General features: G+C 39.8%; 1 protein-coding gene across 6 annotated transcripts; it reads right to left on the bottom strand.

Annotated features, from left to right (window-relative positions):
- Positions 1-1,416: 1,416 nt before the first annotated feature.
- lrrc56 (leucine rich repeat containing 56) lies at positions 1,417-13,958 on the bottom strand. Of its 6 annotated transcripts, none has more exons than XM_067499857.1 (12): positions 13,785-13,958; positions 13,372-13,459; positions 11,322-11,382; positions 8,636-8,732; positions 8,024-8,221; positions 5,847-6,021; positions 5,524-5,754; positions 5,158-5,225; positions 4,500-4,642; positions 4,122-4,321; positions 3,667-4,006; positions 1,417-3,084 (listed from the first exon to the last, which is right to left on the bottom strand). In XM_067499857.1, the coding sequence occupies exons 1-12, from the start codon at positions 13,947-13,949 to the stop codon at positions 2,928-2,930; spliced, it is 1,923 nt and encodes a 640-aa protein (XP_067355958.1). In that variant the 5' UTR covers positions 13,950-13,958; the 3' UTR covers positions 1,417-2,927. The 6 variants fall into 6 exon arrangements, with proteins under 6 accessions (XP_067355958.1, XP_067355960.1, XP_067355959.1 ...); XM_067499859.1 differs by having other exon boundaries at positions 3,667-3,949; positions 5,524-5,757; XM_067499858.1 differs by having other exon boundaries at positions 3,712-4,006; positions 5,524-5,757.
- Positions 13,959-14,378: the final 420 nt, after the last annotated feature.

The following is a 14,378-nucleotide window of genomic DNA, read 5'->3' on the forward strand; positions in this document are numbered from 1 at the left end:
TATTTATGCAGTTTATTTATCCTTGTACGTTTATTTGACCCAGGGGAACGTTTGTTGTTGCTGTTGTTGTGTACTCTATTAAATAATAATCATACTATAGCATATTTTTAGAGGGCAGAATGTCATTTGACAACAGTATAATTCAAAATACATCATTACAAAAACTCATTATTCTATAAAGTTCCAAAAAAATAAGACATATAACAGTTTTTTTTTTTTTAATTTTTAAAGCGTCCCAAAGCCACAAATAAAACCAGGCCCTAGTTTGTCACACAATCTGAGGAATGAAAGCTTCACACAGGCCTTAATAGGGCTCTAGTCCTGACTAGCCCCGAGAATGATGCCTTTCCGTGAAATTACAAGACAATTCAGAGAGAGTAGGTGGACGCACCATTCCACTTTCCCACCACCAAGTCCTCTCCTTTCCATTCTCCTCCATCTGGTTTTTGAGATGTAATAGCACCAGTGAGATGGTGATGGTGAGCAAGAGAGCAGAGTAATTTCACAAATGAAGCAGCAGTGTGAGAAGATGATCAAATATACAGTTAGTGTATCTGATGGAAAGAGATGCTAGAAGAAATGCACTAACACACCCTATTACATAAGATCTAATTCAGGAATCACTAGCTATGCACACTTGCATGTATACACACGTCAAGCATTCCCATTTCTGGCATGTGTACATGTTTAATCCAATACTGTGATGAGGAGTATTAGCAGTGCACTGAAGGTTTAATGAGTGTCTGAGCCTTGCTACTTTGACTGACTTATTCACATCCTGTTTTTGTGGACAGAGCAGAAGCATAGATGACAGTGTCGTGCAAAGTGCTAATAGGTCTTGGTCTTTTCACTTATGTCAGGTATTCATGCATTATAAATGCAGTGGTTCACCTAAAATTAAACTACATGTAAAGTTTGGTGTGAAAGGTACAAAACAAAATACTACTCTCAAAATTGTATGCCCTGAGGACTTCTAATGTAATAAAAGTGACTACCTCTCTGAATCTCATCTACCCAAATTCCGCAATTCTCAAGTGTGACTCAGGACAAAATCAGTCAGAAATCTGTGTAATTTCCCATAACTATTGGAAAACAATAGGAAATGTCAGCATCAGAACCTATAAACTTAAAACTGACTTCATCTAATCCAATCTTTCAATCAAATGCCATGAAACAATATTAGGAGTGCGTAAAAGGTGCAAAGTGTTTTGGCATGCTTCATGCTGGTATGTGTATTGTGTAAACCACACTCTCTTTGAAGCAATTGTAACTTCAGATGTGCAAAATCTGGGCAAAACAGAAATTAATCTTCTGTTTCAAGGTGGTGGCTTTAAAAGATTGTTTTCTCAAGTTTACTGATAGTACCCTCAAGTGGTGAAATAAAACAATTACACCATGAATATGAGAACATCACAGTCACTGCAGGAAAACTCACTTTATTGTCCTCACAGCTCGGTGTTAATGAAAAATAATAGCCTGATTAAGATTCTCATTTTAATTTGGGTAAAATACATGGTAGCATTTGACTTATAATAATTGAATAACTAAGCCTGATTAATTGCAAATAAAGGCGTTATTTTATCCCATATGAATGTTTCTGCAGCTTAAATAGCAATCACAAAACCAGTAACACAGTTACACTAAAGGGGTCACTGAGTATAGTAAATTCTCCTACTACATTGTTACTTACATTAATTAAAGAATTACTGATTATAAAATAATATGGGTCATCTGTTAATTTGATGTCATCATGCTGGTGAGACCCGTTCCAACCTCCTTGGACCCGCCTCTTCACCTCTTTTCCACACACTCCACTGCTGTGAACCGTTGACCCTAAGTACTTAAAGTTCTGCACCTTCTTCACCTCTGCTCCCTGTAACCTCACCGTTCCACTTGGGTCCCTGTCATTCACACACATGTATTCTGTTTTGCTGTGGCTAACCTTCATTCCCCTGTTTTCCAGAGCAGACCACCATGTCACTAGATTTCCCGCCACCTGCTCCCTGCTCTTACTACAGATCAGAATGTCATCTGGAAACATCACTGTCCCTGGAGATTCCTGTCTAACCTTATCTGTCAGCCTGTCCATCACCAGAGCAAACAAGAAGGGGCTCAGAGCTGATCCTTGATGCAGACCCACCTCCACCTTGAACTCCTCTGTCACACCTACAGCACACCTCACCACGGTCTTATAGCTCTCATACATGTCCTGCCCCACTCTAACATACTTCTCTACCACTCCAGATTTCCTCATACAGTACCACAGCTCCTCTGTCGGCACCCTTCCATTCTCAAAGCAAATACTGCATCTGTTGTTCTTATTGTAGGCATGAAACCATATTGCTACTTGCAAATGCTCACCTCTGCCCTTAGCCTAGCTTGCACTACTCTTTCCCACAACAGGAATCTCCATGGGCTATGATGTTTGCTGCCAGGTAGAAGGTCGAGAGGAAACCCAAAGAGGAGATTTATGAATATAGTAAGAGAAAACATGAAGTGAGTTGGTGTCAGAGAAAAAGATGCAGAGGGTAGTGTTAGATGGAGGCAAATTATTCCCTGTGGGGACCCCTGAAATGAAACAGCCAAAAGGAAAAGAAGATCGCTGACAAGGTTAGGGGTGGCAGTGGCTGCCTACCGACAATAGGGTCAGGGGTTCACGCCCCCCTTTTCCCGACCACATGTCGAAGTGCCCCTGGGCAAGACACCAAACCCCCAACACCCCATCCTCAGCTGCAGAGTGCTGGTCCCAACCCCGGTAGAAATTCAGGAGGATTGCATCAGGAAGGGCATCTGGTGTAAAAACCGTGCAAAATTAACATGCAGACAAACGATCCGCTGTGGCAACCCTGGTCTCACAGGATAAGACGAAAAGACAAAAAGAAGAAAAAAAAGCTGACTAGGTAGCCAAACATCAGCCTATTCTGGTGTCAGTCGGATTGTGAGCTCCCTCTGCAGGACTGGAGTATGTGGTGTTTCTGTAAAGCTGCCCTGGCTGTGCGAGGTCGAGTAATCGCTGGTTTGTCCAGGAGTTTGGAGATTTGATGCTTGTTGGTAGATCGTATGCTGGATAAATTCATCTTCACACTGAAATACAGGGAATGTTAATGTCAATGTTACTTCATAAATAATAATTTTATCTCACTCAAGAAAACAGTGCTAACCAATTGACAACTAGTCACAAGTAGTCAGTGTTTAAAATACATACACTTTAATGCGGTTAATAAAAGTAATCTTCAAAGGATGCATTAACTGATTTTGAACTTGCTTCTTTTGGTTGTAGTTTGGTTAGTACATGTACATAAATGCCATAAAACTTCCCATTGACATCCCTATATCAAAATATTGCTCTAGTTCTAGCTTAAAAATGCCTCCAGATGACATCACTCGGAGAAACTTTAGTTCAGATGTCATCAGTATGTCATCTTGTTGCTCACACTATGGAGTTTGTTATCATGGTCAACCTCCTTTTCCAGAGCTCTCCCAGATGACATCATCTGAACTCCTAATGATGAAAAACTCCTCCGGGTCATCTAGAGGTTTTTAGCTAGAAGCAGAATAATATTTTAATATAGGGAAGTCAGAGGGAAGTTTAAAGGCATTAATGTACTGTAAAGTCATAGAAAACAAGTTGAAAATTGGTGAAGTTGCCATTTAATAAAGCAGTACCATGTGAGTCCATCATAAGTTGTAGGAGGTGGGCGGGGTATGTACCCAGCCTGGGGCAACAGAGGCACATTGGGCCTGATAACCTGCTGGACGCTCTGGACTACGGGGTCTGCGTCTCCTGCTGTTTTACGTGTACCAAGGAAGCATCCTACACTGCTGGCATCCTTTAAATGTTCTGGACTGGCCTGGTTAAATCGGAGTCTACGTTCACGAATTCCTTGTGGCTTGCTATTACCATAACCTGCTGTGGCACCAGGAGGGGGAGAAGGCGACACGGTAGTTTCTGAAAACAAATGAAGTGTGGTCATATCAGGGAATAAAGTGCTGTGCTGATGCAGATCTGTTTAAAAGAAAAAAGAATTATTATAGAAAAGTTTAACTTAGATGTAACTGTGGGTAGAACATCTTCACATTTTGAATTGCTGTAAAAAAATGTTAATTCAGAAAGTATTCACCTGGGGAAAGAGACTGGCATGAGGAATCTAGTGAAACAGTATGTAGGCTGTCACCACACTTTATTTCATTCTCCTCCTCACTACCGTCGTCCCTCATAGCACTAAAACTTTCCTCAATGTCATCTTCTTCCTCTTCTTCATTACTGTGCTGAATTGGTAGGACCTGTGGTAGCCTTTCAACCAGTATGGCCTGGAGACGCCTGAAAAACAATTGATCATGAATTTAAAGATGCAGTCCTCAGTACATGTACAATAGGCATATTTATGTAGATGCAACCTATGTAATAAAAATGGCTTATCACTGGTTTAATTTTACTTTTATATAAACTAGTATATTCCATCTTAAGAAAAAAAAGGTGTGTTTAAGTAGTTAGGTACCTGCTGTGCTGCTCCCTCCAAGCTCTTAGTTCAGCAAACACATCACCACGTTCTCTAACATCAGGCTCCTCAAGGTCATATGTATGCTCTGGTATATGGATGGGTAGGTCACGCGGGGTGAAAGTAGACCTGCTGGGTGCTGTCTATGAGAGAGAAGAGTAGCAAAATATTATGATGATAGGACAGGGAGCTACGAACCAATGAATACCACCAATGAATAGAAGCCTAAGAGCTGAGTACATCCCTTATGGATAGACACTTGGCTAATGCTCAGACAGAGAGGGAAGCGTAGACTGGACAGGATTGAATGTTAACGTGAAGACAGAGAATGACAGCAGAACTGTGTATAGTGCCCCATCCTTTAGGTCCCTCTAACACTGCTGTATTCCTCACATATCATGGGTGCTCCCAACACCACATCTGTCCTCTCAAGTTTCCATCCTCCTGCTAATAATTAGCTCTTTCTTTTTACACTGAGATTGAAGGGATGAATGGCTGGTGCCAGACAGCAATAATGGCATATCAAACCCAATACAATGTGCACAAAATACAAAAGTTCTACTTTACGGGCAAGAGCAAGCAAGAAATGCTGGATTCATCTAAATTCATTTGATTAATGTAGATCTGTTTTAACTGTAAGAAATGTTGTTGTTCTTACCCTTAACTTTTCTCGCCGTGCCCGAATAGCCTGGACTGGGTTTCCACAGAACAGGATCTTACCGGCTCCTTCAAAAATCAACAGATAAGATGACATAAATTAAGTCCTCTTGGTGGCACTGTTGAGTGACGTTTAGAATTGGAACAGGAAGATATTAAAAACATCAACAGGCAATAAAACTATATATAAAATGTAGAGATTAGAGTCGTTCTTGTTGTACATGGCCACAACAGATAATAGTGGAAGACAAGTGCTTATAGACAAGATTATAGACAAGACAATGCTTATATTAATATACTGTGACAAATAGTTAAATATCCCATGGCAGAAACATGAGTGTGAAAAACAGTTGCTGGGTTGCCTTGCCATGCGTCAGGATGCTTGTTTTTGCTTCCACCGATGCTAGATCTGAGACTGCAGAACCAGGTCTCCGTCCAGGAGAGGACAGAACTCCAGGACTGGTTGTTGACATGGGTCTGGAGCCAGTGTGAGGTCTAGAGCCTGCTGAGGAGAGGGGCCTGACACAGGAAAGGCTGGAAGCAGGGCGTCTGGCTGAGCTGGGTCTGCTTTGAGGATATGCACTGTCTGCTGTCTGCCCTACTAAGAAAAAAGTGAGTAGCTCATTCAAAATACTGCTGTAATTAATTGGTCTGAGCTGACTGACTCAAAATAACTCTTGCACACACTACCTTCAGTAGCATCCAGAGAGAAGTTGCAGTCTCTGATGGCGTTTTGGAGAATGGCCCAGTCCTCTCCCATGATGCTGCTGCTGCTCACCCTATCCTCCTCCACCCTTACATCGTCTAGGTAACGCAGCTGAGGAACCAACTCCCTCACCAAAGCCCGATAACAGTAGTCGGCAGTCTGGGCAAAAGCAAGGAAGCAGAGGAACGAGTGAGACAGATTATAGCATTATACATTTGAAATTACACAGGTGACTTTACTGTATGTATAGCATGTCATCATGTTGTACACATTGGTACTCACATCTGACACAAGCAAGAGTGTTTATGATGATGAGGGAGCCTGTAAGGGGAACTATTAGCCTTATTCTATAAAACATTCTTAACTTTACATTTAACTTAACTGAAAAGGGTTTCAATTCAATTATTTTATGCAGATCTAATTATTTCAGATTTATGTCATGTAGCACTTAGTGTATTAAAGTTCATGAGTGCATAATTTAAGACCTTTTAGCATTGCCTGCTCTTTAACTGCTGTAACTGATGCATATATTGCTATTGGAGCCATGCAGTGGATTCAGTGTATGTGCCAGGAAATACTGGTTTATACAGTCAACGAAATCAAAGGATGGCTAGCATTTTAAGCATAAAACAATGCTAAATGTGTGAAAAGTTACTAGCATCCCAATAGTTAGCCTTCAGATCTCATGTTCTGACCAATATGAAGGTCTAAATTCTACTGTGAAACTTATCAACATTTGGGGTAATACATGAAGCTATGCAGGTTAATAACTAGTAAAGTCTTCAATGGACACTTTGCCTTGGGGGTTTGGCCTTTTATTACCACACAGAGAGACAAAAGAGAGTGAAAAAGAGAGAGTCGAGTAAATCACTGAGCTACTGAGCGATCAAATTAGAGCTAGGCACTCTACCCCTTCACCCAACCACACAAATGCTGTGAATGAAAGAAAGTGAAGAGCTGGCAAAGAGGAAACGAAAGAGAAAAAAGAAGGAGAATGAGGGCTGAGTGAGAGGAAGTTAGCGGATGTGTTTCTGTATTTGTGTGGTGGAAAGAGAGAGCAAAAGGAGTGATGGTTTGGCAAGAGAGCAAACCCAACAACCCCTCAGTCACTACAAAGCCCAGGCCTAATGCATATTCAGCTCAGCATCTTCCCTCATTGCCCTAGTTTCCTAATTAATGCTCTGCTGGTGGGTGTAAATAAACACATTCATGGTAGCCCAAAAACTCAGCACTGGGTTTTGAATCAGCTAAAGGTGAAAATACCGCTTCCATAGTGTATATCGTGTTACACTAAATACAATGTGCACTGTAATGTAATACTATAACATTATCTGTGTCCCCATGTTTCCACAAAAGAGTGTGTCAGTTATGTTTGGCTGTTAGGTTTAATTATTTTGACGCTTCCTTCTCTGTCACAGTTTTGTCTGGTGTGCTGGAGACCCAGAGCAGTAATATCACATTGATACATAAATTTCTGTTCTTATCTTTCAAAGCCATGAGGGTATGCTAGGACAGGAGAGACAACTAACTGAATGATACCAAGATCTAACCACAAGTTGCAATTGTGAGTTGGCTTTTGCAACATCAACTGAATTCAACACTTCCTTTTCAGGAACATTGCCCAGCTCCTTGCTCAAGCTTTAATTTAGCTTCAACTGTTAGCTTAAACTGTTGAACATTTGCCAGATTGCACTGACGCTAGCACTAATGGGTCCTTCAAGTTATGTAGACGTAGGATTTTAAGTGTATTTTGCTATTGCTCAAAATATGTTTATTTGGGTGAATTAAAAATGCACAGCCACCTCATAGAAGCACACACACATCTCCATCAAATGTTCTCCATAAAAATATTTTGGCATTATGACAAAATTGCTAATGAGAAATGACCATTGGTCTAAAGAACATGACATTCAGACAGATGACATTTGTTGATTAATTGGGTTTTAGGTCTCCAATTCCACGAGTGTCTCTATGGAATAATGCTTATCTTGTCAAAAATCTGAGTTGGCTGAATCACAAAGGATAAACAAGGAGCCTGACAAGAACAGAGGAGGGGAGTTAAACCTGATCTGAGTTGCCCTATTCAAGGGACATTGCTTTTTGCAGGAGTGTGTATTAAATGATTTATGATATAAACAACATTAGCACAATATTACCCTACCTGGGTAGCAGTGGGGTTTGGGCGTGCACACACAGGGTTTCCCTCCAAGGTAAGTTTCTGGAGTTTGCTACACAACCCCAGATACTGAACCTGGACTAAGTCATCCACATCATTCCCTTCCAGATCTAACACTTGCAGGTTCTCCAACATGCAAATATGACTCAGGTCTGACAAATTGTTATAGGCAACATACAACTCCTGAAAACAGGGAGGGGAGGGCAAGTCAGATAAGGACAAGGAAACGTGTGATTAAAAATTCTAGCAAATAAACAACAGAATGAACAGAATCAAAATTGACACTGTACGTGAGTTACAGTACAGGAAATCAGCATTTATTGCATTGCTACTTAAGAATTTTCTGTATTTGCTATATGAATCTGTGTAACCCGTTGCTACACATAACCTATTTTTACTCTTGTTACATCATTAAAAGGATGGAAATTCAAAAACCAAAATAAACATTGTGTTTTATTCAATACAAATATTTTAAATAAAGTGTCTTTTTTATTTGAAAAAAACAACAACAACAAAACAACAGCAAAAAAGAAAACCAACACTTTTCTCAGAGGTTAGATTGTTATTCCAAAAAGACATATAACTAATAAACTCTACCTTAAGAGAGGACAAAGCAGAAATGCCATCTAGGTCTTTTAGGCAGCAACGAGTCATCCACAGCACCTGCAGGTGAGAGAGGGTGGTTCCCAGATCTCTAAGGAGACAAAATAGCACAAACTTGATTTACAGGCAGAGAGGGTAGTTACACAAAACACCATGATTCCATATCCAGCCCTATGGGCACTGAAGCTAGAAGCTGCTTTCTCTTCTCGAATAAGCAGGCCTCTCTTCTGCCCCTGACCCTTCCTGTAGTGTCTCAGTCACACCCTCTCCACAACAACTCCCCCAGCCCAGAGCAGGAAACACTATCAGAAGCAGTGCACGTCCGGCTGGCTCTGGTCTGCTCCTCTCAGGGTGGAGCAGACAGCTCCCTATACAAATGTGTGTACATTTTATCCCTCAGCAGTCTCTCGGGTAATAATTCACAAGTTCTCCTGTTATATTTTGAAAGCTGTTTGTGTGTGTGTGTGTGTGTGTGTGTGTGTGTGTGTGTGTGTGTGTGTGTGTGTGTGTGTGTGTGTGTGTGTGTGTGTGTCATCTTGGAGGTTATTGCTTTTCTCTGATTTTCATGACGCAGCTGTGGCTGCCGTCAAGCTAGGAGAGTCCAGGCGAAACCATGTCTATTTCTTCTTTTTTGGCAATCTCCAAATAAAGCTGATATGCCATAAACCCTTTTATGTATTATTGTGAGACAGGTGGGTAAACCTGTTCTCCATTTAAGACTATAGTCAACACCATGTCTGTGTCTGGTTTACAAGCTGCAACATGATTCTTCTATACAGATTCAATTGTATTACAAGCCCCTGTTGAAAACCTTGTCTGAAACAGAGCAGTGCTTGTCACCTGCACTGCAACCACATTACACATTTTTCCATTCAGATATACAGTGCATCCCAATAAACTCTGACGAGCGTATCTGCTTCATAGTGATGTCTTACCAAATATTTTGATAAAGAATGTTTTGGCATGCATATGAAAGCGTGAAATGTCAATAATCTACTGCTCTACGTCAAACCTATTAATATACATTATTTTTAATCATAGCTGGGGTGCATACAAGAAGCATAAATGAGTAGCATGAATGCACAGCTGGTTTTTCACTGTCATATTTCGTGAGGTGATGTTGACGTAATGGGATCTACTTTCCTGCAGGCACAAAGACAAGGCTCGCTCAAACACAGGTGTTTTGCAATTTTCCTCCGCGGTAGTCTGTATTCTTTTAGGCTGCCCTTGCTTTTGAAATTTTCCTGGCATTGGCGAACTTGATTGCAGAAGAGGTGTGACTTATATGTATGCTGATTACTGGAGCAGGGCAATTTTGGTGTCATTTTGGAATCGTTACTTACTCAGAACCAATTTTATCACAAGCACAAACCCTGTTTTTTTGTTTTGTTTTTTTTGTTCCCTGGTGGCTCAGTAGTAGAGCATCAAGTTGGGGCGCAGAAGGTAGCGGGTTCGAATCCCACTCCACCAGGTGCGGCCCTTCCCAGCCACCAAAGGCGACCCTGGTACCGGATAAAAATAGGAGGGTTGCGGCAGGAAGGGCAACCAGCATTAAAACTACATATAATTACATTAAGGAAAGTTACCCATGAAATCAACCAGAGTTCAACAGAAAAATACTGCTCGACTCACAACAACTTGTGTTTTGGATCTTTTCTGTATTGTTGGTTAAAGACATGTATATATCACACAGCAGCAGAAAAGATATGCGTTTTACCTGCAGTCTGATTCGACAGAGAGGCCAAGCGTAATTTTGGCACAGCAGCGTAACTTTAATTTTTACATCACTGCTCGGTCAAGATTTCTCTATATGAAGGTACAGTGATTAGCTGTTGTAAACTGTTTCTGAACATGAGACAGTAAAGCTTTACTTATAGATTCTAAGTTTTAGACCTAAAAACCTGCCGTAGTAACGCAGCTGTCCCAACCATTTGTCTTTGTCTAGCTGCATATCTTCAAGGGCATTTTTATTCAATGCAAAAATCCAAACTCAAAATAAGAAAAAAAAAACAGATTAATGTTAAAAACCTGTTGTTAAATGTAAGTTCAGAGCTGCTGCTGTATAGTGAAGGATAAAAATCAGAGCGCAAGATACTATCAGGAAGCGCAGTGGGGTAATAAATAATTTAAAAATAAATTAAACACATTGGTAGCGCAAACAAACCAGGAACAAACCCATAATTTAAGAGGATCGAATTTGCTTATTTCTCCATCACGTCAGAAGCCACTCCGATGAATCTCCTCAAAGCCCTGTACGGCACTGCACTTTTGTTAGTTTCAATATATTACATATCGGCTCTATAAATAAGCTTATGCTTATCCTGTGACTTCAGGGTCTAATGATTTTGCAATTATCTGTTGATGGTGTTTTAAATACAGAAATGGATATTTTTAGAATCTATATGTAGCAAAGAACAAGAGTGTGAATTCTTTTTTGTACAGTAAACATCACAGTAATTTTCTATCTTTGACAGCATATTTATGGAGATTTATAATAGTTTTGTGTCTTTTTGTCAAACTTTGAACTTTCCCACTGTTCAGAGATTAACCTTCTTCCCAGTTTCTCTCCCTCACTTGCTCTTAAATGGGATGAACAGGTCCCAGGAACAGGTTGCTTTGCATGAATACAGACCAGAAAGAGAACAAGAAGATGGTATTTGTGTTATGTAACAACACTTACCTTGCTGACATGATCATGCTGTTATTCATTTTCAACTGCACCAGCTTTGGCAAGTAGGCCCCTGCAAGATGATCAGATAAAATTAAAAAATATATTTCACGACGATAGTGTGACTGTTTAATTAATTTTAAACTAGCCTCCTGCTTCCATTCTAAGTGCACTTCATCAATTCTTGTCATATTATGCTTGAACATTTTGTGCAGTATAAGATTTTCTTATTAAGAACTGTGAAGATGTTCAGTCATAGTAGTCACTGAGTGTATACCCCTATTCACACAAGGAACACTTGTGATACAGTCATAAATATTGGAACAGTGATAAGCTTTTGGGCATTTGTAGTTCGTTCCATCACATTCAATTTAAAATGAAACTGTTAAGATATGAGCCAATTAATTTGTAAAACTTTATCTTTAATTCAAGGAAGTTGACAAAAGTGTGGAATTAACCATTCAGAAACTGTAGCCATTTATAAACCAATATCCAAAGTTTTGTCTTATAAGTAATGGAATAAACTAACATAATTACAAACAAAAGGATTGCCTTTAATCCTTGCATAAAAGTCAATTATGAACTATGAACAATATCAAATACCACATTTCCTACCTCAAGATATATTGGCAGGTCTTTACAATAGCTGCCTTAAGCTGCTGATTGTGGGTCTTTCTGCCTTCAGTGCTTTCTTTCTTAAGTAATGAAAAGCTTTTCTATTGCGATGAGATCAGGTGATTCACTTGGCCAGTGAAGATTTTTCCATTTCTTTGGCCAGAGAAAGTTTTGGGCTGTCATTGATCTGACACTGGACTCTACTCACCTATATCTTTTCCTGGAAACTGTTTTCCAGTTTGGATTCTGGCCTGCTCTATTCTACCTGACTTCTCTTTGTGGACTCTCCCTTTTTGGTCTGAGGTTTTGTCTTTGTTTATCTCCGTCTGTTGGTCTCTGTTAAGTATTTGGTTAATGATTATTCAAGGTTGTAATCTGACTGTGGTAGTTCTTGTATGTGCCTTTTTGGTTTATAATAACTGGTCGAGATTGGTGGTTTTGCCCACACTCTTCAGTTTTGTTAATATTTGTCCCACAGTTTCCTGTATGTTTTCCCCAGGTCTGTCGTCTTATATGTGTATATTCTGTTCCCCTGTTTTCTCAGTGCTATTACAATCAGTTTTTCTTATCCAAATAACATCCTTAGTTTCTTCCTCGTGTTTTACTTTTTCTTGCTCCCCTCACTCCAGCATTTAGCGTTCTCTAGGTTCCCCAACCCCTTATTTTTTCTTAGCCCTAGTCTTAGCATCTATGTCTTTAGTTTCTCTGTAGTGTGCTCTGCCTGTCCTCCATTTTAGGAGTGACTTTCTTTTGTTTCTGTACCTTACCACATCATTGCAATAAATATCTGTTGCGATCATACCTCTTGCCATCTCCTTGCTTGGGTCCTTAACGAAAACCCTCACGTGGGCAGCTTTGACTCTATGTTTTGGATCATTATCTATGTGCAACATAAAGAGGTATCCTATCAGTTTTGCAGCATTTCATGGAATCTGAGAAGAGCGTATTGCCGCGTACACTATAGAAATCATCTTGCTACCTTTACCACCAGTAAGGTCATCAAGAAGCACCAGTGACCCATTTCCATTGGCAACAAATCTGCAGCCATACACTTAGTTGTCCTCTGTTTAATAAGGGAACAGGACACACAAGGCAACGCAAATGCTTGTCAGCAATTTGTTCCATTATTTATGTTCCATCAAAAATGGGGGTGTGTATGACAATGGCTGTAATTTCTGAATGGTTCAGGTCACACTTTTGTCAAAGCCCTTGAATAAAATCTGAAAGTCTTGACTTCAATCAGATCTTTTTTAAATTCATTGTGTAAAGAGGCCACATGCCAAAAAACATAATTGTTTCAATATTTAGGAACCTGACTAAACATTAAAACTGTGAAGTGAAGAACAGTGAGCTGCAATGAGTGGGCACACAAACTGTATACCTTTACAATATGGATTGAAATTTAGGATTCTTATTTCTAAATTCATTGATGAACTGTATATCTTACCAAAGTTTCCCAATGTGTTTTCTTGGGTGTCTATGCAGAGTTCCAGTGAGGTAATATGAGAAAGGTCCTGAGTTCCACACAACAATTTCTGTTAGAGATATAAATAGAACGCATTTTATGTATTAGCATCTGAATTATATTCTTTTGCTTGATCTTTTGCTTCATTTAACATTTAATTACATTTTTACCTATGACCTTTGTTACTGAAGATCAAAAGACATTATACATCCTACTGTATATAACTGGCTCCAACAACTTTGATGTAACAAATGGTGTAAGCCTATGGTGTTAATTAATAAATGTCTAGCCTGTGCTGCACATATAGAAAAACCAGACAATACAGGCAAAGGAGAACGGGGTGTATCAGAAGGATGAACACAAACTTTACACTTAGAGCACTTCTGCAAACATACCAGCTTCTCTGGAGAAAGGTAAAGCTCCATTGCTGTTTCAGAGTCCTCGTAGGGTTTCTTGGCAGGAATTGGGTTTATCTGACCTGATCCACTCAGCTCAGTTACCAGAACCCGTGCTCTACCAGGACGAACCTCCTGGCGAACACACCCATGACAGCAACTCATCTCTCACGGTTGCCTAAAATAAATAATTTGGTAAATTAGCCTTCTAACAAGGATGAAGTACTACATAGGACTAGTGCTTTCTAGTTATATTCCTTATATAACTAGAAGCGTTACATTTGCTAACAAACTAACGTTAACTGCTTTAGTTAAATCCTGCCTACGCATAAAAATACTCTCTTCTAACAAAAAAAATAACTGAACGTTATTTAGTAAATTTTACTTGGAATATACCTGTTGCAGTCAACTGCAGACTAAAATGACATTTTGCTTACAAGCAAAAGTTTGCTTGACAACCAAAGACTACTTCCTGGATACGCCACCGAGACGCGCTTTTCTCCCTGGGAAATGTAGTAGGAAAGGCAGCGTTTGAATACAACCCTCTCAGTGCAGTTCTTTACTATTGTCAAAAATATTTGCAAGCCTAATTAC

The sequence above is a fragment of the Channa argus genome, chromosome 4, assembly GCF_033026475.1.
Source record: "Channa argus isolate prfri chromosome 4, Channa argus male v1.0, whole genome shotgun sequence".
NCBI lineage: Eukaryota > Metazoa > Chordata > Actinopteri > Anabantiformes > Channidae > Channa > Channa argus.